The sequence below is a fragment of the Eretmochelys imbricata genome, chromosome 8, assembly GCF_965152235.1.
Source record: "Eretmochelys imbricata isolate rEreImb1 chromosome 8, rEreImb1.hap1, whole genome shotgun sequence".
NCBI lineage: Eukaryota > Metazoa > Chordata > Testudines > Cheloniidae > Eretmochelys > Eretmochelys imbricata.
The window spans coordinates 104,601,094-104,627,299 of record NC_135579.1 but is presented as its reverse complement, the minus strand read 5'-3'; the positions used below and the strand labels follow the sequence as shown (position 1 = coordinate 104,627,299).

Below are 26,206 nucleotides of genomic sequence, written 5' to 3'. Positions count from 1 at the left end.
CAAGCCCTCCCTCTGCTCCCATTCTGTATCCAACAACACCACCATTCTCTCTGTCTCACTCAGAGCCAAACCTTGGTGTCATCTCATTTCACCCTTTCTCTAGACGGACCCACACTACGGCTGAAACACTTGTCCATTCCCTCATCGTCCCCTGCAGCTTCCTCTTCCCTGACACCCACATTGCTCCCCTCTAGCCCATACAAAATGCAGCCACGAAGATTCTCTTCCTTGCCAGCCACTTGGAAATGATGCAGATAAATCAAGTGGCACATGCCCTCTGGTGTGTCTAACCACCCAAGATTTTTTTGGAGACAGTAGTGTCAGGATACAGCAAGCAGATACGGTAGATCCCTGTGCCAATGTGGAAGCTGTCAGTCGTGCCCTGTTTCCTCATGCAAATTCACAGCAGTCCCTCTTCGGCACCTCTGCCTGGAGTTTGGTTTTGGAAATGCTGATTTGACAATAATCTACCCCTTTATGGGGGTTCAAGACAGCGCAATAAGGTGACAAAACTGTGGTCCAAATGACCACCTTGAGTTTCACAGAGCCAGTCTGAGTGCTTGAATGCCAAATCAACACCTGGACTGCCCCTGCCACAGCGGAGCGCTTTATAGGGGAGGAAAATTGAACAAGGATTCTCCTGAGAATAGGACTAGGCAGCCCCCAGAAGCCCCTAAGATCTGTTTAGCAGCCCTATGCCTCCATAGCAGTTCTGGGGTCCTGGGTGTCTCTCTGGCTTCCTGGCAGCAGGACTCCATACAAACAGTGCTACCCGGTAGCTGGCTGACCCTGGGAGTTCTTTGAAATGGGCATTTCGCCAGTGCAGGCTGCATTAACCTTTTATTTTATGGCTTTGAGGGCTTGGGGAAAGCAGCGTGTCTCCCCTGTTTCCCTCCTCCCCCAGTTTGGGCAGATTCGTTGCGTGCACATGATATACACTTGTCTGACATCAGAAGACAATGTTATAGTTACAATTTTTCAGTGCTGTAGGGCCGAGGTTTTCAACTATGGGGGTGCTAACAAAAATATGTGTGTGCCCATAAAACCCCACATCTATGCACATGAAGACCCATTTACACTCAGATGAGACGTGTGTGCACCTACCTACCAGCTTGCCTGGACAGATAGCTGTTTGTATGTGCATATGCAGAGTTTGCAGGCGCACCTGTTTCTGACAGAGGTCCTTTCTAGTTTTGATATTCATGCTGCTGACAGAACTGTTGACTAATCAATCACAGAATATGCTCCGAATAGGTACCTGGTAGCTGGAATAATTCAGGTGCCTTTGTTGTATGGAAGAAACTTATCAGCATCATGGTGATTCACTGAGCAGATAATGAGACAAAAGAGGGTAGTTCAAAGTGCTAGCTCACCAGTAAGGAAGAGGCTAAATGCTGTGCAGCTGGGCTTCAAAGATGCACAATGAAACAGGAAACAATGAGATGGGAAGTATTTTAAATAGGAATCTATTGCCACTGTGTCTGAGCAGGATCCTCTGTCCACCCTTTTTTATGGTTTTAAGAAGTGTTTCATGATCTCCAAATACCATTTATTTAAAAATAAAGTGCCTTTAAAAAATCTCATGTATCTAATCTATACTATCTAGGTTTCTGAGCATGGCATCTGAGCTCCTAAAAATCACACTTGATGGGACATGCATTTTTCTTGCTTTACCACATTAGCATGAAACCAGAGCAACTAATTGGATATATGGACCAAGAATAAGATTACAAAAAAATCTGAAGTTTGACTCTTAAATCCATATTTAGGTGCCTAAATAAGTGATCTGATTCCCCTCCCCCCTAAAAAAGGCTAGTATCAGCACCTGTTTCAGGGGGAAGGAGGGAGTATGTAGTCATAACTGGATACCAGTGTCAAGTCAATACTTCCCTAAAGAAATCTATGACAAAGGTATACATTTAGGCAGAGCTCTAGATGACCACAAAGCAGGAAGGCATGATTGACAGCTCTGTAATGTGCGTGGTGATCTGTTATATTGAATAAGTAGCTGCTGTTGGTTTGGCGCATATTTGATTTTTATTTCAAGGTTTCTGTGGAAAGGGCAGTTGGTAACTGTGATGAAGAGGACTGTTCTTAATGTTTCCTCTGAATAGTGTGGGGGTGCCTCAGTTTCCCCTAGGCAGTTCTTAAGTATCTAGGTGGAGGGATAAGGGTGTATGATCATTGCAGAGCCCTAGAGGGAAGGTGTGTGCAGGGGTCTAGACACAGAGAATGGCCAACACCCTGTCTCCTGGCAACTGATGGCCTGGGCCCTTCCCCCCTGCAAGGTGAGAGCTAAAGGGTTGGAGAAAAAGGAATCAGGTGACCTCCGGGCCCAGGAAAGCAACAAAGCCCCAAGGAGGTGGGGCTGGAGAGAGTTTCAGTTTGGGGCTGGCTGGGGACATGGAGTGAAGGGCAGACGTGGTTGTCTGGCTCACTGCCCCCCAAAATGGACCCAGCTGAGGGGTCCTGTTCTCTGCACCTACAAGCTCTGTTTTAGACCATGTTCCTGTTGTCTAATAAACCTTCTGTTTTACTGGCTGGCTGAGAGTCACGTCTGACTGTGGAGTTGGGGGGGCAGGACCCTTTGGCTTCCCCAGAAGCCCGCCTGGGCGGACTGGCTGTGGGAAGCACACGGAGGGGCAGAGGATGCTGAATGCTCCAAGGTCAGACCCAGGAAGGTGGAAGTTGAATGAGCTGTGTGTCCTGCAGACAGGCTGCTCACAGAAAGAAGACTTCCCCAGAGTACTGACTGGCTTTGTAGGGAGCAGTTCCAGAGCATCGCCCGGGGACTCAGTGACAACTCTCTGTGTCCAGACCCCTGCACACATCTGCCCTCTAGGGCTCTGCAACAATCATACACCCTTATCCCACCACCTAGATACTTAAGAACTGCCTAGGGGAAACTGAGGCACCCCCACAATATTTAGAGGAAACATTAAGAACAGTCCTGCTTCGTCACAGTAACTACTGCTCTTTAACGTCACCTCCAAATACCAATACAAGGCAGATGCTCCCCTGCAAAAACCCCTTGAGAGCCAGAAACTGGGTAGCGAGTATTTCCACCACTTGTTTTTTGTGCAGCCAGAGAGTTGTACAAAGAAATAGAATGGAACAGAACCTGGCTCATAAGGCGAGGTGTGAACTGCTAACAAGCATGCTTACCTGCAAGAAGTGCTGTCTTACACAGAGCAGCCTTGAGAAATGGGGGAGCACGGAGGAAAGGAAAGAGATGAGTGGAGAATGTGAATTTCTGGAAGGTGTGGACGAGTTGTTGACTTTCATGTCCAAGGAGGATCACTTTTAAGATAGTAAAAAAGGAAAAAAAAGAAAGCACAAAGATTCCAAGATTGCTTTGTCCATGGAGAGTTCATAGGATCTGACTCAGCACTTGGTCACACTTTTATATATTTATAATACACTTTTATATCTGAAGATTAATCACATGTAAAACTCTTTTAACATGTTTCCATGCACTGGTTAGGCCTCTGCTTTTTAGTCACTGTTTCCAGTGCCCTCTAGTGGCCTGGGTGAAGAACAAAATTGTAGCACACATTGTAAATAATTCATTGGGGATCCAAGCTGTTGGTTTCAAAAGAGTAGGTGGAAAATTTACTAGTAGATATGTTTAAAAATCCCTGAGATGTTTTTTCTTGCTGCAATCCTAATCCATTTCTCTCTAACACCAGCTGAGTATGACTGTAGCTTCACAGAAGGAAGCGTTAACTGACTGGCAGGAGCTTGGTACCTTGAAAAGTGCATCTCCTCCCTATGGAAGCTTTTTGGTGCCAGGGTTGAATGCCACCCGCTCAAAAGCCTATATTCAGTTAGAGGACATGGATGAAATCCTGCTCCCAATGAAGCCAAATGGGAATTTTTCCAAGACTTCAGTGGAACCAGGATTTCCAACTGTATGTTTAGTGACTAGGAGTCGGGACTCCTGAGTTCATTAACCAACCCTGCCACTGCCTCACTGTGTGACTTTGAGCAAGTTACTTAACTTCTCTGCCTCAGTGTATCCATCTGTAAAACTGGCATAACCACACTTTTCTCTGTGGTATCTCACAGGAGTGTTGAGAGTTAGACCAATAATTAATGTTTTAAGTGCTTTGCAAAATACTCACATTGTAGCAATTACTAGATAAATGTTGCAAATAAGAAGCCCTAATTGTTCTTAATCCAATTCCTCAAGCCCTAGCCACTGAAAGTGATATTTGTTACAGGCTACAGAGAATTCTCTTGGAAAAAGATGATTTTCTAGTAGTACTATGCCTTGGGGAGAAGGGGGAGCAGTGATTGTTAAAGATATCCTTGCTAAGGACTTGGATGTAAAGGAAACTAGATTCTGCATGGTTCCGTTTTTAATTTCAAGCAAGAACTGGATTTTCATCTTTCTGACTCAGATTGTCTTTTTATTTCACAGGTGGATGGAAAACTAGTAGCAAGAGATGCTGGACACCCCCTTTATCCTTTCAATGACCCCTATTAACTACAGTAGATTGGGCATTAGAATAGGACTCCATGCACTCGTTCCCACAGTAGTTGTTGCCATTGTTTATCAAAAATCTTTCCGAATAAAATCTGGTGTTCTAAATATTAGGCTTCTGTGGGTTTTCCTATACCATAGTATATTACATATAATGCATCCTCTTCCTACAGATGATGTAATACCCACATCAGCGCTCATGAGGCTTATTATAATACACTGCATGCTCGCTGCTATGATGTTCATGCTGGTATGATGTTCATGGGGGAGGACGAGGGACTCTATATCATGAAAGATGACTGGACTCTGAAAATGTAAAACTAGGATAATACACTAGTTTTGAATTGGGATATGTGCATAAAACAATTTTTAAGTCTTTAGGCCAAGTGTGTGGATTAAAACTGAAATAACGGGGTTAGTTCATATAATTATCTTATTTCTTTGGGGCTATACAGGGGCCTGTAAAATCACTTTTCCTTCCCTGGCTTCATTTGCCTCTTATGGAAAAATAAATGCACAGCATGGCTCTAGTTCATCCCCATTCCTACTTGATGCTCAGTTTCAAATCTAACAAAATTCCAGTTGTCCTGTCCTGAAAGCTTCCCACCTCGGCAGCTTCTGGAAGCTTTGCCTATCTTTTCACCTAACCCAGACTCAGCAGCAGCTATCCAATTCAGTTTTTTGGGAGGATACTGGATTAGTTCCTAATGATACCACAGGTGCAGCTAGGGCTTGTTACAAGGTCCCTTCCAGCTTCTTTACTGAGTACCAGGATTCTCTAACCTAGAAGATGCTGGATTGGGAGTCAGAAGAGCTAGGTTCTATTCCTGGCTCTGCCACTGTCCTCTAGCATGACCTTGGGCAAATCACTTCCTCTCTATGCCTCCTTTTTTGTCCCCCCCCCTTTGTCTGCCTTGCATGTTAGCTCTTCAGGGTAGGAACTATCTATCTTCACAGGCCTCCTATAATCTCTGTGCCAGCACTACTGAATGCTTCTGCTCAAACCTCCCTAGTCCCAGGAAGGGCCTGCAGAACTTTCCACCCTTGCAGCTTATCCCTGAAACTGAACAGGGCTCTTCCTTTCAAGACTGTCTCTGGAAGTCTAATCCCTTCTTCAGATGTTTTATTTTGGGCTGGTTATCCCATTTTTCCCTTCTTGGCTCCCAAGCCTGATTTGTCTTTTCACTCCAGCTGCTATCCTACTCCTAACCAGGCCAAGCTATCCCTTGTTCTCAGTTCTACAACTGAACTACTTCATTAATTTCCCTTATTATTTGTACGGAGCAGCATGGTCTTACGAAGTAAGCATGGGACTTGTATGCAGTAATTCTTTACTCGCTAATACCATCTGACACTGATTTCTTCTACAGCCATGGTGCAGTCATTTAACTTCCCTATTTAGTTCTGCCATCTGCAAAATGGAGTTAATTTATAATGCCAGAGACAGAGCATTATAAAAGGACATGTTGGCCTGGCTTGTCAAACTTAAAACAAAGGGCTGCCTTAAATTTTTGATAAAAGATAATGTTGGGTTTAACAAATTTTGGGGTCACACAAATTCATAGATTTTTAGGCCAGAAAAGGTGGGAAAAGGGACCATTATGATCATGTAGTCTGACCTTCTGCATAACAGAGGCCATTAAAGTTTCATCCAATGATTGCTGCATTGAGCCTAACAGTTTGTGGTTGAACTGGAATGCCTCTCTTAGCAAGACATCCAATCTTCATTAATGTAATTGCTAAGAAACCAGACATTTTCTTTAGCAAACAATTGTAGAAGTTGAAGATGAAGCCATACTATTCCTGTTCTGTGTCTTCTTGACTTCAAGCATCTCTGTTTTAATTATTGTTCTAGGTTAATCACACATGGATAACACATGGATAACTATTAAAATGTGTACTCATTGCTGATTGGTAAAGTACTAATTTCTTTTATTGATTCTTCTCTTTGCAGATATTATAGTTGAAAGCACTATGTATACTGTTCTTTAAACACTAATATCTTTCCAAGGAAAATGGTTTTATCTACATGTATTCTTTCCCTTTTTTTGGTAATTGTATGCTCTTAAAGAATTTGTTCAGTGTTTATGGCTTGACCTAGATGTAGAAAATTGCAAATACCAGAAACCCAATTAAAGCATTTTTAAAAAGCTATTACCCCCACCAGTACCAGGTGCTTCAGTGGAAAATGCAAGGAATACCATATTAGAGAACTAAAGAATAAGCAGCCCATAGACAAATTTCTTCCTAATCCAATCCGTGAGAGATTAGTTTATACCCCAAAGCAGGAACGCATGTATTGATTGATAAATATCTGTGAATGTTCTCTGTTCCTTTTTTGAATTGTACTAAATTGTTGACATAAATTATACCTTGAGGCATTGAGTTCCACATGTTAATTATGGATTGTTTGTGTTTAATTTTTTTCCCTTTGTATTGGATTTAAATTTTCTGCCCTTCAATGTAATTGTTCTTGGATTATGCAAAAGGATAATTAAGAGTGTGTCCTATTCTTCTTCTCTATCATTCACAATTGGTCTACCTCCATCATGTCTCCTCTTAGGCACCCATGCTTTACGGCTCTGATTGTCTCCTTGCACCTAAAAACTCCAAACCTTTCCAGTCTCTTACTCTTCTCATTGGGAAGTCAATGCTTCTAACCCTTTCTGTTGCCTGTCTCTTATTTCTAAGCTATTCTTTTTGAGATAGGATTGTTGCCGGCACCCAGTGCCGAGAGGCTGAACAACAGCTTGAGTTGGTTTGTTACCCGGTGTGCTGCCTAGCGCGAGGGGGCTTCATTGACACTCGTGGTCTTTTATCCCCTCGAGTTACCTAGTGGCCATGCCCCAGTGTTCCCAACAGGATGACCTGAACTGGACACAGCATTTCAGAAAAAGGTATAGCATTTATTTATATGATCGGATTATTTTAATGTTCAGCTCTATTCTTTATGCTTCTTAAAACATTGTTTACTTTTTATGACTGCTGTGGCCTATTGAGCAAAATATTATTGGTCTGGGGTAGCAGGAGGGCTCTTCAGCTTGGGAAGGGTGGGGGCGTATACTTTGTCTAAAGGGCAGCACCAACAGTCCTGGCGCTGTCCCTCTGAGGAGTTCACACCCCCTTAGGCTGGGTAGCACCCCCGCATCTGTTTTAGCACGTTTTAACTGCGCACACCTAACTTCCACTTTAAAGAAGCGTTGGAAGTGCCTGGCTTGTGCTCCCACAGCTGGTGGAGGCCGACGTTTTTGGGAAGCGCCATGGGGCAGCAGCAGATCCCCTTACGGGGGCCTGCAGCGGGAGGGCCTAGGCGAGTCCCACCACAGGGGTTGTGCTGAAGGAAAGTGCACAGTGCAGACCTCAGGAGCAGGGGGCCTGGGGTGCAGGCTCCCAGTAGGGACTGGGCCTGCACGGTGCACTGAGGGAGTCCGACGGTGGAGGCCACAGGGAAGATGGCGGCGGCCGCAGCCCCTCTCTTTTCATCGTCCGTCCCCACAGCGGGCCAGCTACTGCAGAGTATCCCCCTTCCGAGTACGTTTCCCAGTATGCTCTGCGGTCCGTGACTACATTTCCCAGCAAGCTGTGCGCCAGTCTCCAGACTACCTGTCCCAGCCGGCCGTGCGTCGGTCAGGCGGGGGCGCGCCTTGGGGACTACGTTTCCCAGCATGCCCTGCAATCCCGGGTTCGGAGGGGGCCGCGCTCGACGGCCGCGAAGGACGCTGGGAGCAGCAGTCCGCGGGGCTTGCGCGCGCCGCGAGGCGGGTCTGGGGCGTGTCCTCGGGGTATATAGGCAGCCGGAGGGGCTGGGGGCTGCACTCTGCCGTCGTCGCCCCTGTCAGGCTCCATGAAATCTGCTGCCGCCTGTGCTGAGCTCGCCCCAGGCCCCCCGCCTAGGTACCGCGGCACGGGCTGGGCGCGCCAGGCCGGCTTCGCTGTGGGGGGCGGGCCGAGCGGCGTGGGGGGGAGCCGGTGTGCGGGGGAGGGGGCGAGTAGCGCGGGCCGACCCGCAGGGCCGTGGCTCCGCGCCGCTGGGGCGAGCAGTGACGGGGGCGGCGAGGAGGGGGGACGCTGGGAAAGGCTGGGACCAGGCCCGGTTCCCCTCTGCGCGGCGCCGCCCTCCCCCCCGGTGGTACGTGCCGGCCCTTGCCCGGGCGCCGCGCGGGCCCGTTCGGAACGCTGGGGGATCCCACGTGACTGGGCCCCGGCCTCCGCCATGTTGGTTGGGGGCAGAGGAGCCCCACAAGGCAAACCTGCCGCGGCGCTGGGGGCGGGGCTATCCGCGTCACGTGGCCTCGGCCGCTGCCTGTGAGCGGCCGCCGTTGGGGTTTGGCGCCAAACAGGGGGCGGGGGCGGACCGGGGAAAGGCGGGAAAAGGGCCTATTGTCTCCATGAGGGGCGGTGCCTCCTGAGGGAGCGAGGCCCCGCCCCGAGCGCGGGGCTGTGTGTGGTGGAGGGCAGTCACTCCCCCCACCCCCAAGCGCTGCGGGGGGGGTCTGGGGCCGTGTTGGGGGGGGCGGGGAAGGTGGCTGCAGTCACCCCGCCCCATGGTGATGTTTGGGTCTGGTGGCAGTGTGTGGCCGTGATTGCTCCCCTCAGCTGGGGGGTGGAGGGCATGGTACTGTCTCCTCATGTTGGGTGGGAGGCCCCATTGTACCTACCTCGTGTAAACGTAGCCATTAGCCTTGGCTGTGGGATGCCAGGTCTGGCCCTATGGCTTCCACTCCTGTGCCAGGCCTGGCTTTGATAGGAGCCTGGCTGTGTGACTTGCTCATTGTGAAGATGCCTCAGCGCTTGGCATAGCCAGGCGAAGGGGTTGGGGGTTGTATAAGTGATTAACACCAGTGGGCTGAGCCTCGGATACCCCTTTATATGGGGTACCTATGATCCCTTTTCTAGAAGTCAGGAGTTCTGAAGGGCAGACTTTAAATCCAAGGCCGGGGCAGAGTAGGATTTGGAGTTCAGGGGTGTAGGCACCATACCCACAGGCCACACAGACATCTCTGTACTTGCAGCCCCAGGTACGGCTGTAGTTCTCTACAAAATAACTACCCTAACTTGTACAGCATGGGTTAGGAAGGCTGGTTTAGTAGGTAGGGCACTGGGGAGCTGAGTTCAGTCTCATCTCACCTAAAAATTTCCCATCTGACCATATATGAGTGAATGTGTTCTGTGTTTCCATTCCCCACCTAGACTAATACGTTCTTATCTCTGTGTTGGGATGATAAAGTCCAGTAATAATTGAGATACTGTGGTGATAAGAGCTGTATAAGTACCTAGATAGTATCCTGTGTCACTGAAAGGGTTGTCTACATACAAATTTTTATGTAATCTGAATTGGCTTCCTAAAACCAAATTGGTTATTTTGGTGCAACTCTGTTTAGATGGGTTTCAGAGTAGCAGCCATGTTAGTCTGTATTCGCAAAAAGAAAAGGCGTACTTGTGGCACCTTAGAGACTAACAAATTTATTTGAGCATAAGATTTCGTGAGCTACAGCTCACTTCATCAGATGAAATTAATTTGTTAGTCAAATAACAAATTTATTTGTTAGTCTCTAAGGTGCCACAAGTACACCTTTTCTTTCTGTTTAGATGCTCTCCTTTGTTTGAAACCCATGAGTGTCAAACCACAAAACTGCACTAATTGCTTTAACTAACCTGGGTTTTAAATTGTGCAGGTAGGTAAAGGTAAACTGTGTAGCCAGGCCTAAAGAAAGGCGCTGAGCCTAACTGAATGTGTATACAAAGCAGTATGCCTTCTTAGCAAATCTCCACTTAGAAAGTGCTGTCCCCTCTCCTTAGGACATACTCTGGCTATTAGGACTCAGCTCCATGTGGTCCTGTTGGGTGATGGTTCATGGTGAAGAGGGCACATTTTGTAATCCCATCTTCATTTCACCAAAGGCCTCCACGTTCACTGAGCCAGAGGTAGGAAACAGGCTGCACTGGCTACCCTAAATACTGTGCTCTCTTAAGGGCCATTGTCACATTAAGTTCTTCTGACAAAAACCTCAGATTATTTAAAGTGAAAAGCGTTTGTTTGTGTGTGTGTGGTGTTTTTTAAATCTATTTGCCATCTATACTGTTACACTTGTAGTTTGGGAGGGGAAGTGAACTTTCAAAGTGAGAACGGCACTTGAGTCCACTGTAAGATGATGCATGGGAAAACTTAGTGGCGCCCCCCCCCCCCCCTTTTTTTTTTTTTAAGCACTAGATGAGATGTTTCCTAAACTCCAGAATAGTGATCCTGTGGGCTAGAGCTAGCTACATGCATGATGCTGGCTTCCTATTTTCAGCTACAAAGCTACCTTAAGATAGGTAAAACATACTCATTATTTCCCATATAAGCAGTTGCTGTGGTTGATCTGGGTGTTATGCAGTTGATTCTGAGTGGGATGGGAGGTGTTCATGAATGGGTGAGCTAGCCAGCAGTCCAAGACTACTACTTCTGTCTTAAAATTAGGGCTGATCAAAATCTTTCAGTCAACTTCTTTTGACAGAAAACTGGGTTTTTAACTAAAGAAACACTTCTGTGAAAAGGATCTGGTTCTCCCTACATATTTTCTTATTAGACAACCAATAATTTTTGTTTGGGGGGGAAACTGAAGTGTTGGTTATTGATGAAAAGTCAATCTTCTACATAAATTTCTGATCCGCTATAATTACAAAATGGTCCACAGTATAGACAAGCTTGCAGATACCTATTCTGGAAAGTCAGAAGTCTGAAATTGTGCACTAGATTTCTCATATCACTGATTCTGAAAATGTGGACTTCTAGTCACTTCATCACCATTTGGTAACACCATGTACAACACTGCAAATCCATTCTAATTGCTTGTTGAATCTTCAGTTGTAGAATGGAAGAGGAATTGGCTGCTCCCTCCACTTCTGCAGACAAAACTGATAGGTAAGGGATTTGTGAGTTAGCAGGCTAAGATGGCAAACAAAAAAAATAGGGTAATAGTGGATCTTATTTCAAATTAATATGTAAATCTGACATTGTGCTTAGCTCTAGATATTAAAGGCTATAGATGTCTCATGTTGCCATACAAGAAACCACAGTTTAGGAATACTCTTCTGCTCCCCCTCTCTGGGCTAACACCAGTTAAGTCCTTATTCCAGAAAAACACTGCATTAACAGCCTGTGATTCCTTCCGCTGGTAGCTGTAGCACAAAAGTTTGCTTTAGGCATGGCTGCATGACAAATGTGTGGGGGTTTTTTAATGGGTGGTAATAGGCCAACGTTCCACTTTTATGCAGCTGAGCTTCCTGTCTTCATAGATCATAGAATAGAATATCAGGGTTGGAAGGGACCTCAGGAGGTCATCTAGTCCAACCCCCTGCTCAAAGCAGGACCAATCGCCAATTTTTGGCCCAGATCCCTAAATGACCCCCTCAAGGATTGAACTCGCAACCCTGGGTTTAGCAGGCCAATGCTCAAACCACTGAACTGTCCCCTTCTTTCTGCAGGACTTTATACGGTTTTCTCTGTCACCTTTTCAATGTAAACTCTTCTCATGTTGGAGTGTTGTATACAAGCCTCTGACTTAGCTGAAGACTGAAAGTTGGCTATTAAGCAGTCTTTCTGGGATCTGCTTCTTGCAGTTAATGGTTAAATTTATTTTAATGTGAGAAATGGAAAAATCTTTGTCCCCTTAGTGCTGGTGCAGATGAAAGTTCTCTAACCGTAATTGAATAATCATGTGGGGGGGGGGGGAGGGAAGGCTCGTTGCTGGTTGGTGTTTTGAGTCTTGGTGGGAAGAGTTTGAAGGCTGGATTTAAAGAGTCTGGGAAATGAAATTGTGTGAAGAGCAGGAGGCTACAAACCTCCCTCCAGTTTGTACACTTGGAGATGCTCTTGCAACTGTACAGTGTCTAACTCAGCCCGTGTTCTGTAACTTTACAGTATGGATGTGGATGGAGAAGCCAAAAAACTGCTGGGCTTAGGGCAGAAACACTTGGTATTGGGAAATATTCCGGCAGCTGTTAATGCATTCCAGGAGGCTGCTAGTATATTGTAAGTAACTGAACACATTGCTTTTTACTTGGATTCTTTTTTTGGGTACATCACTGAAGTGAATCAAGCTGAAATGTAGATACTCATCTCAGGCCTAGACAAGCTGTCTTTATAGGTAGTCTGCAAGTATCTGAATATAATTACCAGGAAAATTGAGGATTGTACCATGTCTATGTAGATTTCTTTTGAAATAATACATTTGTGCTGCTTAGACACTTAACTATTGGAGTAGTGGCCTACAGTGCCTCAGAAATCAACATCTCAAGAAACCAAACCAGCCCATATATTGCAAAATAAAGAGTGTTCTGCAATGCAGATCTCATAAGTCTAACCACTAGAGAAACATAATCTATAAATTGCAAGCAAAGCAGAGGCAAATTGCTTAGCCTCTCGAGGAAAAGAGCATTTAGAACAGAGGACAGTCTTGAAAACCCACTGTCGGGTGCTCTGAGCAACCAGAACTTTCAGTAAAAACTATTCCAGTTATCAGAAGGGAGAGAACTGACATTTGCCTAAGGGTGGCGGTCACGTGGGAGGTAACCGCTTGGAAATTGACTTTCCCACCCTGAAAAGATTTAAATGTTGTGTATCTGGTAATGTAAAGCTATTTCAAAACATGGTGCAGATAAGATGTATTAACTTGTATTTTTCTTTGTAGGGGTAAAAAGTATGGTGAGACAGCTGATGAATGTGCAGAAGCTTTTTTTTACTATGGAAAATCTCTCCTGGAGTTAGCAAGGTATACTAACAAAGACCCTCTAGCTGGCTTGTCAGTCCTCTGAATACCTAGTATCCCTCTTCCTAGATTTTGACAGTTTAAGATGATATTTTAATTTCTTTATAAAAGGATACAAGTGGCGGAGTACTTTGATAGAAGCAACTAAAAATGTTAGTTTGGAGCCTTTGGGATGAAACAACAGTTAAATGTAATTGCCTCTCTTTAAAAATAAAAATTTAAATGGGGTAGCTGTACCTTACAAGTGGGGAATGGGTATTAGAATAAGGGGGTAGGTCATTGATAGAACACTTGAACTCAAGGAAAAATAGGAGAAATATAATGTGGAGGACAGGGCAGGCAAAAGGGAACTGTTCTTACCTAGATCACTAGCAAAAGTCTAACTGGAGTTATAGGGCATCAGTCCATCTATCTGAAATATTTTTAGAGCATCATCACCATGTTCTCTTGCCACACAAGTATGGCATGATGCTCAGTATCTACTGAAATCAAGAGTCTGGCCTGGAATAGGAGGCTTTTGCAGGCTAGAACGGGTATAGTAGAAGACCTGTAGGTGGGAGAGGTGCTAGGTAGAGCAGTCAAATGGTATGTTCCTTTGAGCACAAAATGTATTCCTTGGTGCTTGTGTGCAGCTGACTTGCTTCTATTTTTCTAGAATGGAGAATGGTGTATTGGGAAATGCCTTGGAAGGAGTGCAAGTGGAAGAAGAAGAAGAAGGCGAAAAAGCAGAAGATGACTCAATGGTAGAAAATGCTGATAACATAGATGGTATGTAGAGTTGTCTAACATGCCATAGAGATGCCAAGCTGTATTGCCTTGTGTAAATATTGGACCTGGATTCTTTACTTTGCTTCCCTAGATGATCTGAAACTTTGTACCAAAACTTTTAGCAGGTGGAAGAATCTTGTTCTATAAATTTCCCAAACCTAGCTAAAAGATTTTTATTTTGCAAGAAACTCTTCGTTCACACTAGCTTTGAGTCAAGGGGTCACAAAATTTGTCAATTGTGAAGCATTACACTCAAACTTCCTTTCCTGTTCTAAGCTTTCCAGCCAGCTAGGACTGCTTTGTGCACTTGCAGCAGTACAGTGGCATGTGGTATCATTTGCTTAAAGTTGGTCATAAGGGAAGAATTTATTTTGGGTCAGACTCACCAAACTGTCCTCACTTTAAAAGTTCAAGGGCAGTTTTCATTCTATCATACATTGCAGAGGATTATTGCACAAGGAGTTTTTATCCATCTAGACAAATGGATTTAACTTGGCATCTCTTGCTCAGCTGTGACTAAAAATGCTAATGCATAAAACTGTATATTGCTTGAGTGGTCACTTACAAGATTGTAGGATCTCCCAGAGTTTGTTGCTTGGGACCCAGCTTCTTTAGATTTCAAAAGGAATTGAGTTTAGGAACATGTGCTACACACACACACGTTGGAGGGTCTGAGGGTGGTATTTTCAATTTCCATTAATGCTTTTATCACTAAACTCGAAGAAATGTTTATGCTTCATCTTCCTTAACTATGTAGAAGAAGCAAGGGAGGAGTTGAGAGAGCAGGTATATAACGCCATGGGGGAAAAGGAAGAATCCAAAAAATCTGCAGAAGAGTCTCCAGTACTGAATGAAGCTGGGAAGGAAACAGAAGGAGAGGATGTGGAGATGGGAGGTAAAACAAGAGAAGAGGAAGCAATTGCTGACGTAGAGACGAAGCTTAAAGAGAAGGCAGAAGAGCAGGTAGAGGCAGATATGCAGGAGAAGACAGTGGCAGGAGAGCAGGTGGCAGAAGCCACAGAAGAGCGGGTAGAGGCAGCTATGGAAGAGGAGGCAGTGGCAGAAGCCACAGAAGAGCGGGTAGAGGCAGCCACGGAAGAGGAGGCAGTGGCAGAAGCCAAGGTAGAGGCAGCTACAGAAGAGAAGGCAGTGGCAGAAGCCACGGAAGAGCGGGTAGAGGCAGCCACGGAAGAGCGGGTAGAGGCAGCCACGGAAGAGCGGGTAGAGGCAGCCACGGAAGAGCGGGTAGAGGCAGCCACGGAAGAGGAGGCTGTGGCAGAAGCCAAGGTAGAGGCAGCTACAGAAGAGAAGGCAGTGGCAGAAGCCACGGAAGAGCGGGTAGAGGCAGCCACGGAAGAGGAGGCAGCGGCAGAAGCCACAGAAGAGCAGGTAGAGGTAGCTATGGAAGAGGAGGCCGTGGCAGAAGCCACAGAAGAGCAGGTAGAGGAAGCCACGGAAGAGGAGGCAGTGGCAGAAGCCAAGGCAGAGGCAGCTACAGAAGAGAAGGCAGTGGCAGAAGCCACGGAAGAGCAGGTAGAGGCAGCCACAGAAGAGGAGGCAGTGGCAGAAGCCATGGAAGAGAAGCTAAACAAGTCAAAAGAGGCACTGGCCTCAAAAGAAACATTGTTTGCAGCTGGAAATGCCACTACACCTGCAGAGGGCAAAGAGCCAGCTAATGAAATAGAAACTGAAGAAAAAGTTGAAGTAGCTGTTAAGGTAGAGAAAGAGAGAGATGACCTGATGGAAGAGGGAGATGGTGCTAAGGTAGAAAAAGAAGAGGAGAAAGATGACCTGATGGAAGAGGGTGAAGGTAACAGGGATAGGAGAAGTACTTGTGGGTGGATTACTTGATGGATTTGACTTGCTAACCAGGGGTTAAAAGTTACATTTCCATTCAGAATTTTCTGTTTGCCATAGACTAATGGAAGGTCTCAAACAAGGGGCACTTGGATATTAAAATCCTCCAAGTAACTGGCTTCAGTTAAGTTTCAAGGAGCAGTGAATAGTTTTAGTTTCTGTCTAATGCTTAACTAACTGCAAAGCAAAATCTTTATGTGGATATCATTTTGGGGGCTGTGGCTAGCTTCAGTGGTAATGTTTGGAAAGCATTAACTAGGCTGGTAGAGAATACTGAATGGATGTCCACTTGCATGTATCTGGGTTTATTGCACTAACCTTCAAATAATTTGAACCACAAGTTGCCTCTGGTCCTAATCTCCCATTCTAGACAGTGGGGCAGTAAAGTAGAATCCACTGAATTGATACATATAATAGCACGTCTCCTTGTTATGAGAATTTGAACTCTTCTGTGGAATCTCAGTGACTAAAGAATGAACTTCATTGTGAAACTTAAATTTAATATGATAGGCTTTAAAATTCCATTGTAAATTGGTGCTAGCTAATACAAGCTTCTTCCTAAGTAGCTTTTCATGTTGTTCTGCTTCATTTAATAGCTGCTTAACTGTCCTAACAAACCAGAAAACAAACTCCATATGCTTTCCAAAATAACATACACTTAAGACTTTAAGAGGCTATAAATCATCACATAGTATCTTGATTTTCCAACAATCGGAATGACTGCATGCTTGTACCAGTTGAGCTATTCACAGCCTCATTTAATAGTGATCGAATATCCATGCAGTCTCTTAATTTCCTTAGCAACCTCTGGACAATACTAAAGGCATTTCTCATGTTGAACATCACAATGGAACTGTCTGTACCAATCACAAAGAATGTAATGTAGCTACACTGTAAAGCAGTGGCTCTCAACCCTTCCAGACTATTGTATGCCTTTTTGCAGTCTGATTTGAATATAAATATTCTACTTACATTTCAATGTATAGTATATAGAGCAATATAAACAACTCATAGTCTCTATGCAATTTTAGTTTGTACTCACTTTGCTAGTGCTTTTTATATTGCCTGTCATAAAACTAGGCAAATATCAAGATGAGTTGATGTACCCCTTGACCTCTACATACCCCTAGGGGTATGTGTACCCTGGCTGAGAATCACTGGTGTAAAGTATCTTCAATTACCATACATTGTGCAGGTAGACCCTTGTATTCTTTCTCTTGCCTCAGACTCAGTCTGTACCCACAAGAAAAATAGTTCTTAACTCTTGTTTCCCAGATAAGAAAAAAAGCCCACTGATGTCCATTTATTAACTTTGGAAGTGCTTATTTGACAACCACATCGTGGTCTAATAAATGTCTTGTCCTCCAGCCTCAAGTGTTGGTCACGTTTGCAGAGGTAAATTATCTAAAAGTCTCTTATTAGGAAGCTAAACACCTAGTATCTTTATTCTCACTCTAATCAATTACATCTCATACATAGAAACTTGGTCTGTTTTTGCAGCAGGTATGCCATTGCCAATGTGGCTGTTGAATCTGGCTCTAGTTATGGCAGTTACCACTGTTGACCTCCCATACCTATGTTCTTTTTTTCAAAAGTAACTGGCTTCCTCAAGAAAAGTAAAATTTGACCAGCTCACAGGCTGGTTCCAGCTTCCAAACAAAACAGAACCTTCTTTTTCCAGATATATTTTGTATTTGCCACGCTGGCATAGGATACCAATCCTGGTGTATAGCAAGCTTTCCCATCCACTTCCCTTATGTATCAGATGGCTTGTGCCCAAAAGTAAATGCTGGCCGCCATCCCCCCCTCCCACTTCCCCAGGTTCCCTCCCCCCCCGCCCTGACTTCCCATTGCTAGGATTAATTATGTAACTCTACATTTAAAGCACTTTGCTGCCCCATAAATTCACAAGCTGAACTGGCACTGCAAAATAGCAAGTTGTCTGAATTCATAAGCAGTTTGCATTTGAGTTTTAGACACAGCAATCACACGTCGGGTGAGAAATACTATCTTGCTGAAAACATTTGTGACTTGTAGGATGACATACCAGTCATTGGGTGACTGTTTATAACTCCATTGACTTCACTGGGAGCTCCCATGGAATACATCCGAATTTAGCCCTAAATAAACTTCCATTCTAGGCAGCACTAAGTCAGAAAATTTAATGTTAAACTGCTACTGTAGAACTAGAGTAACTAATGTTTTGAGCACGGTGGGTAGTGCAAAGGCTGCAATGTCACTTTGACTGTTCCAAAGTTGCACATAATACTCATCACGAGAAAGAGGGGGATGCTTACCTCTAAACAATTGAACCAAGCAAAATAGATGGTGTAACAGTGTATAGCAAATATCATTATTCTCCTCCACAAACTTTCCTTGCAGAAACAGAAGGATCAGATGAGGAAGATAAAGAAAATGACAAAACTGAAGATAATAAAGAAAATGACTCAACCGTTGAAGATAAGGTGAGCTCTTTTGACTTGGAGGATGATGTGTTCTTCCAAATGAACTGAGAACTAATGCTTATGGCATTGGTTAGATCCAGGCACAGAAGTGTTCTATTCCTGACCTCAGGTCCTCATCATATTCTGGTAATCCTAAAAGAAAAGGCGTACTTGTGGCACCTTAGAGACTAACACATTTATTTGAGCATAAGCACCTTTGCAGACACTTCACAGTGAAACTATTACAATAGGTATATTTCTGGTAGTCTTGGGTATCAAACTATCCTCACTCATGAGCTAATGCCCCCAAGGTTATGGTATTACACTTGACCTACTTTGCCTTCTCAGTCCTTGCCTGACTAATACATTTGTGAAGTGTGTCTGTGCTGTTACGCGTTTTTCTCTGGACCAGTAACTGCACTCTGGCAGCCAGTGCAGATACAGATTGTACCAGACTGCAGTAGTCTCACAATGACCATACTTCAGCATCACTATTCGCAATACACAGCTTGTAACACCCATCTGATTCTTCACTAAAGGATTATATCCCCTTCTTTACCTCCACACCTTAATGATTTGAGGTAAAGGGGATTTGACAGGGTTGGGAAGGAAGGAAGTAGTTCTAGCAGCTCATGGATGAGCCTCTTTGGGCCAGTTGCAGCCAGTCAGCATAGGGATATGTATAATCACTAGCTCATGGGGACACTGTGGCTCTCCTGCATGCCAGTGCAGGGATTGCATAATTTGAATTTTAACTATGGTGCTGTAGCAATTCAGCACACCTATGCCCTGACTTAAAGGACTTGCTTAACATGGGGTTTCTCAACCCATGGGTTGAAACGCAAAAATTGGGTCACCAGAATGTGTCAGTGTCACAGAACTGTCTGGGCTCAACTCTCCACAATAGGTGTTGTGATCTGGTGCACTGGGTTCCAGCATCACTCAAGTTTGGCCCCTCTCTCACAGTGATACTGTCAGACCAAACCTGAGCAAAGTCGTGACGGCCTAGAGTGGGGAGCAGAGCCCAATCAGTGCAACAGGACACAAGCTGAGAGGGAATGATTAGTGTCATGTTCTCCAGTAATACTGTCTGCCCCTGGGTGTGTGTATGTGTGCACTTTTTGGAGAGTTACTGGCTCACCATACCTCGGCCCTCCAGTTCCTTCTTCAGACCCCCTAAGTCCTTCACTGAACCCCTAGGCCCCCTGATCTCCCCCTTATCTCTGGGCCTCGTGGGCCATGTTTTGGCAGAGATGTCTTGGCTTGCTTTACCCTCCCTCCCCAGTTGGTGGGGTTTTTTGCCTGTTCACATCTGGCCAGAGCATCTGGAATCTTAGCTCTGAGCCCCCTGCCAGATGGAACCCTGTGGGGTCAGTGTGTGGTCTGGGGGCATCTTAGGGGTGATAGTGGTGTCTCTGGGTTGTGACAGGCCATCAGGGTTGACAAATGGGTCCTGACCCAAAAAGGTTGAGATCCTCTGGTTTAACATACACCATGTTTTAGCAGACCACTACACAACTGCATTAAATAGAATTTCTTTACCGCATTGTGTTGGTATTGCCATTTGGGTGTAATGGATTACCTTGCTTGAACAACCTTTATTGAGATTTCGCTTTAGCTCCTTTATCTTCTAATTCCTGGTCCTCTTACTAGTAGTATCTTAAAATTAAATTGTTCCAAGGTAATGTTGGCAGAGGTTTTCAGTAGTATTCAAATGACTGTAAATAAACTGAAGATGTGAGATGTAGTCTTAAACAGAACCTGAAATCAAGAACTCAATCTTGAGTCTCAACTAACTTGAAAATAGACTACTTTATCATCTTGAGACAGTGACAAACGAAACCACTTACTATGGCTTTGAACTTTAAATTCATGATGAGCACCTTTGCTACATTGTTACACGTTGCTTCACTGAGACAAGTCTTCATTTTTAAAATAAAATTAGAATATAATTCTAGTCTTTTCAGGAAAGTGAAGAGGATGAAGTTGGAAATCTGGAGCTAGCTTGGGATATGCTGGAGTTGGCAAAAGTAATCTATAAAAGGTAAAACTTTACATGTCTTGATTTGAGTCGGTTAAAAAATAAAGGAACTTACAGGAAACCACTGGGGAGTTGGCATAATAGAGGTGCACTAGATAAAGAGGTGGAAGCCTCTGATCAGGGTTTTTATAGCAAACTAACTAAAGTTTTCTTGATTTAGACAGGAAACAAAAGAAGCTCAGCTCCATGCTGCTCAGGCTCACCTGAAACTAGGAGAAGTTAGCATTGAATCTGGTAAACTATCTGTCTGAAATCTGATTGTACATAAAGTGCTGCAGTATTAAACTGGCTTAACTTCTTGCTAACTTTCACCCCATCTCACCCACCACATAGTTATTTAAAACAGTCAGAGGTGATTCAGATTGCTGGAGAGAGAAGATAAACTTCAGACCACGTGGGGGAGGTGCCCAGAAGTTTGAATAGTCTTGGGACAGATAAGGGAATAAGCCAATTACCTGCCAACTAAATTCTTGAGCAAAGTGAGGGAAGGCCATGTTGAGCCTCAATTTGCTTTCATTGCTGGAATAGGAATAGCAGTGGCTTGGAAATAGGCTTGTACACTATAGCTGCTCTTGAATGTGGCTCAAGAAACTCTAGGAAATGGAGAACTTTTTCACCTTCAGTAGTAGGCCAGAAGCCCCACACACCAAACTGCTGTCAGAATGAGATGGGGGAAGAATACAAATTGAGAGGATGTTGGGTTCTAGAAATGGGCAGACTCCCTAAAACACTCAAGTTGGCTTCTTGTTCTTCTTGAATGCAGTTGCTTAATCCTGAGACTTTTGCCTCATCTTGAAGTCTGCCTCTCCTCTTGAAACAATGTAGTTCTTTATCCTCTTTGCCCCTGTTTTCTGTTTGTCTAGAAAGTGGTTTCAGACTGAATTCATCTGGGAAGGTTCTGTGGGTTAGGACTGCAAAATTAGGGTTGAGCATACGCCACCTCTATAATATCAATGGGGGAATTGCAGTTTGAGGGTGGAATTATCCTTGAGCAGCTTTATTTCTTAATGTTAAAATTTATTTCTTAAATGCACTCTTGGCCAATTGTCTATCAATGGTATGTAAAATAATCAGAGTGATATAATTTAGATAGAGTAAGAAACTGAACACAAATACCTAGTCTGCTTTTGTCTCACTTTCCCTGCTTCACCTGTATGGAAAACACTTTAAAAGTAACTGTCTAAATCACTGCTGAAATGTGGGGAGAGGATTGGGCAGGAAGTATAACACTAACTCCAGTTGAGTGTCCCTTTAATTGTTAGCATCACTCAGTGAGGCAACTGCTTTCAGTTCATGCAGAATCTGAGAGCAGTCTATGGAATAAATTAGATGGGGAGACAGACTGGTAACTTTGTTTGTTTGGCTTGATACTTATTAGTTGTATTTGTAAAGGTTTATGGCTTTTCTGTTGTAGAAAACTATGCACAAGCTATAGAAGAGTTTCAGGCATGCCTCGCATTACAGCAGAAGTACCTAGAGGCCCATGACCGCCTGCTAGCAGAGTCACACTACCAGCTGGCACTGGCATATCACTACAACAGCCAGTTTGATGACGCAATTCTGCAGTTCCGTAAATCAGTAGAAGTCATTGACAAAAGAATGGGTAAGTAGACTTGCTAAAATTCTAGCTCAGTGGTTCTCAAACTATTGTATTCGTGAGCCCTTTCACATCGCAAGCCTCTAAGTGTGACCCCCCCCTTATAAATTAAAAACACTTGTTTATATATTTAACACCATTATAAATGCTGGAGGCAAAGCGGGGTTTGGGATGGAGGCTGACAGCTTGTAAAACCACCACCCCACCCCCCCCAGTAATAACCTCATGACCCCCTAAGGGGTCCTGACCGCTGTTTGAGAACCCCTGCTCTAGCTAGCAAACTGGTTAACTGTCATAGGAAAGCTGGATTGAGCTGAGGTTAGTAACATGGAAGCACACTACTCTCCACAGTTCTCTGAATGGTCTCTAATGAAGGCAGGGTAGCTCAGGTGCCCTTGCCTGTTGCACTGTTGGTTTAATAAACTGCTGACAACTTAAACCTGTATTCCTCTAGTGATGCTGACTGAACGAATAAAGAAAGCAGAAGGAGGATCCAATGAAGATGAGAAGGAGATCGAAGAATTAAACGGACTACTTCCTGAAATTAAGGAAAAGATAGAGGATTCAAAGGAGTCTCAAAAGAGTGCAAGAGTAGCTGAACTGGCTTTGAAAGCAACTCTGGTTAGCTTTTAGTTTAATTACTTTTCTAGTAAGTTGCCATTAACTAATGGTATAGCTGAAGGAGAGCAGAAGAGCCCACAACAGCAGGGTTGGCTGTACTGGTCTAGAATTAGTGATTGTCTGAAAATGACTTACCTTCCCATGACCAGAAGCTGTTAAATCACTCAGAATGAAATATGGCTGACTTCCCTTTGACTTTGAGGGGGGAAAGCATTGGACTATCACATGTTGCCACTTTGCTTTTCCCTCTTGATTAAGCTACCTCTTATTGGACAATCAGCTGGCTCTCAACAAAGAGGCTAGAGGAGACAGTGACATCACATGCCAGCTGTTTAGCACTAAACCAGAAGGGCAATGCTTTTTGGCAAGGGTTTGGGTTTTTTGGGCCAGATGGCAGTAGACTAGAACTGGGTTACAAATACAGCCTAGTTTGAGAATCCTAAATTTGGTTTAAATCTGGTTCAGCATCTGGTGGTGGCATATATCCTGAATAGTTGTATAGCGTAGCCAACCTTTCTGAAGGTGCTTCTACACTGAAGACCTTTCTAAGGCAGGGGAACAATTAAGTTCTGCCTGTCTAACTGATAGGCAACCTGTTTGCTCACTCACTGTGAAATACCAATTTGTTGGGTTGGTATAAACATCTACAAACTGGGTGCTTGGTACAAGAAACAAAATAACCACAACTGAAGATTAAGTACTTCATAATTTTACAGTCAGAATTGATTTGGTTAACGTAGATATAATAAATCACATCAGAGAGAAACTAAACAAACCTATTAAACCCTAACTTTAATTCATGGTATAGCAGGAACCATGGATTTGTGCGGTAAAGTCCCGGCATGCTGTGGAGCTCAGAAATACAACTGGAAGCCAGTACTTGGTTAATCACTATGGCTTCTTTCATTTTAGGTTGGAGGTGCTACCTCCAGTTTTACACAGAGTGAAGAAAGCTGTTCCGTTTCCACGGTAAGTGAAACAACTCTGAGTTCAGGCAGACATTTAAGTACTACTAAATTGGAAGGTTTTAATGTTTGATGTCACTTACATTACAACCTCTATCTTGTAATAGATTCCAGTAAGAAAGCCAGCTGATGGAGCATCCCAGTGTGTTACAGACATCTCTCATCTTGTCAGAAAAAAGGTGTGTCCAGATATATAGCTATTTGGACAAACTAATATAAAACTACCACTGGCTTGCACTGTATCTCATTTGATTTCTTGGCTAAACAAAACCTTTAACGATCACTGTTATGCACAGAACAAATTCTAAAAAAAAAAAAGGAATACTGCATAAAACTCCTTTCCCCTGGGAGCCAATCAGTCTTCCTGGAGAGTAGCTTTTGATGGTTCCTTTGCATGCTTTACCGCACTCTGCTAGATCCACACTAGTTTAACTTCAAAGCTGAATTGTGTGGGTCATGTAGGCACTTCTTAAATAAGTGCTCTACTATGTTGAGGCCCTGCATGAAGGAGCAGGGTCGGCCATAGATAAAGGGCAAACAACCAGGCTTGGTTGGGTTCCCTAATTTCCAAGTGGAAATGGAGCACTGAAGTTAAATAAAGTAGCAAAGCCAGTCTAAATGTGTAGTATGCATACTTCTAATAAAATCTGACTTATTGGAGTAACCTTAAGGGAAACTAGTGTTTGGTTGTAGTTTAACGTTAACGGGTGTTCTCATTAGTATTTTCCTAATCTGAACCAAATTTCACAGCACTTTTCATTTGCCTACTGTATGTACTGTTATGACACACCATGGCTATCTGCATTTTGTCACACCAGCATCTTTCAGAGCAAGTTTGAAACATCTGCCCTCAGCTCTGAAGCTTAGATCAGATGTCATGAGTACTAAAAACAGAAATTTAATCTAGAACTAGGATGCTTTTCTGCTAGGTCATAATGAAGGATGGCAAAAATGAAGATAGTATCAGAACTCTTACTGTAACTAAACTCTTATGCCTAAAGCTTCAACTGAATCCTAACTCCTGACTATTTGGTGTGACCCCTCATAACTAAAAGTTGAATAGTTAATGAACAGTGACATCTAGACGCTAATTTTCTTAAGTCTTAAATTTGTACATAGTGAAGACTAAACAATTTTGTCTTCAGAGGAAACCAGAGGAGGAGACTCAACAGGGAGACAATGAAGCTAAGAAATCTAAACCAGAACCGGCTGTCAATGGTGGTGGTGATGCTGCCCCCAGTGGAAATGAGGTTGCAGAAAAAATGGAAGAGGAGGTGGGCAGTTGAGTCAGAATTCTGTGCCATGTATATTTCCTTCTCTGTTCAGGCATACCTTTCATGCCTGGTACATCTAATGCTTTATTACCTTCTGGTTTAAGACTCTTCTATAAGGAGCTGGGGAATTTGCCCAGCTCAGCAGAGTGCATGTTACACACAAGATGTTTAGCCCTTAATCATTTGGAAAATAACTTGGAGTTCAGTGTATTAAATTACAGCTGAGCTAAAACACAGAATTCTCCTTTCTGCTAAAGTATTGGTGTGCAATGGAATAAAGCTTGTTTGATTTTTAAGTAAAAGGACACTCAGGCTATGAAACTGTCTATAGAGTAGTGCTTGGTTTCTGTAATTACCGGTGAAATGTAGGTAACCAGTCAATGCAATTCTCCAAGCTATCAATTTATGCACTAATTGGTAAAGCGTTAACTGATGTGGAACATATAAGACTGGCTCTTAACAAAATTCATTCCTCTCTTTCAGACAGAGAAAAGGCCACAAGTGGAATCAGGGGCTGCAGTTGAAAGTACAGTATGATAGGTCTTTAGCATGGACCACTCCTCTCCTCCCAAGGAGAATGGTTTTGTATATAGTGTATTTTTTCACTTTGGCAACTTTTGTATGACTTCAATAAAGATTGTAAGCAAATGTTTCAGATTTTGCCTCAGTAAGGGTGAGTCCTGTTCCTGGTACTAAGCACAACAGTACAGATGAACAATTTCTCATCTCTATAGTATTGTGAACAAAATGTCCCAAGGACCTTTACCCAGCTACTTGGGAGACTGTAATGAAGTAAACGGCATGTCACAGGTGTCTTGGCTTGGCTGATTTTAGAAAGTCAACTATCTTCTTCTTGGAGCATTAGATTTGATCTAGAATTAACAGCTGGGCCTGAAATAAGGAGAAAACGGAGGCAATAATTCTGTTAACAGTCTGTAGAGTTACAGCTGTCCCTCTAGATAGAGACAAAACATAACGTTTAAAAAGGCACAGGATACCTCTAGAGTTGGGTTCTTTACTACAAGAAGGGATTGGAAAAGCAAAACACTTTGATTCTTACTTTACTAAATGGTGAATGAGGCCTTTCTTAGTTGGATGCAAATTAACACCATTCTAAAATGGTATTTCTATTATTTAAAGAAGCTTTAACTGTGCATAATATCTAAGGTCTTATCAATTTATATTAAACCAGTTTATTAAATTAAAGGAAGTGTTAGCTGTAATAACCAGAATCAGCTCAATTCATTAATGTCCTCTGAGATCATTCTCATGCATAGACTAAAAGGAGAAAACAAGTTTCCTAGTTTTTCAACTCACTGATTTCTTAACTTTAAATGAACTAACTAGTCACTGAAATGATTCTCTCTGCACTTGAAGAGGCTACTGCTGTCAAAAACTGGTTA

At 43.7% G+C, this 26,206-nt stretch overlaps 3 protein-coding genes across 7 annotated transcripts in view; all 3 read left to right on the top strand.

Annotated features, from left to right (window-relative positions):
* Positions 1-6,871, top strand: part of AKR1A1 (aldo-keto reductase family 1 member A1) — a 46,057-nt gene extending 39,186 nt beyond the window's left edge. For both annotated transcript variants that reach the window (XM_077824954.1, XM_077824955.1), the window contains exon 9: positions 4,424-6,871. In XM_077824954.1, coding sequence (XP_077681080.1) covers positions 4,424-4,489 — 66 coding nt within the window. In that variant the 3' untranslated portion in view covers positions 4,490-6,871. The remainder of the gene's footprint in view (positions 1-4,423) is intronic.
* Positions 6,872-8,230: 1,359 nt separating this feature from the next.
* On the top strand, positions 8,231-25,460 carry LOC144269335 (nuclear autoantigenic sperm protein-like). 4 transcript variants are annotated; one of them, XM_077824950.1, is made up of 15 exons: positions 8,232-8,380; positions 10,286-10,411; positions 11,334-11,390; positions 12,390-12,500; positions 13,159-13,239; positions 13,892-14,004; positions 18,244-18,326; positions 20,264-20,349; positions 20,507-20,580; positions 21,761-21,949; positions 22,398-22,564; positions 23,477-23,533; positions 23,637-23,708; positions 24,675-24,803; positions 25,287-25,460. In XM_077824950.1, the coding sequence occupies exons 2-15, from the start codon at positions 10,341-10,343 to the stop codon at positions 25,338-25,340; spliced, it is 1,344 nt and encodes a 447-aa protein (XP_077681076.1). In that variant the 5' UTR covers positions 8,232-8,380; positions 10,286-10,340; the 3' UTR covers positions 25,341-25,460. The 4 variants fall into 4 exon arrangements, with proteins under 4 accessions (XP_077681078.1, XP_077681076.1, XP_077681079.1 ...); XM_077824953.1 differs by having other exon boundaries at positions 20,273-20,349; positions 25,287-25,458; XM_077824952.1 differs by lacking the exon at positions 24,675-24,803 and having other exon boundaries at positions 8,231-8,380.
* Positions 14,690-15,855, top strand: LOC144269141 (uncharacterized). Its single transcript, XM_077824640.1, has one exon. It carries the CDS (start codon positions 14,704-14,706, stop codon positions 15,853-15,855), a length of 1,152 nt encoding a protein of 383 aa, XP_077680766.1. The 5' UTR covers positions 14,690-14,703.
* Positions 25,461-26,206: the final 746 nt, after the last annotated feature.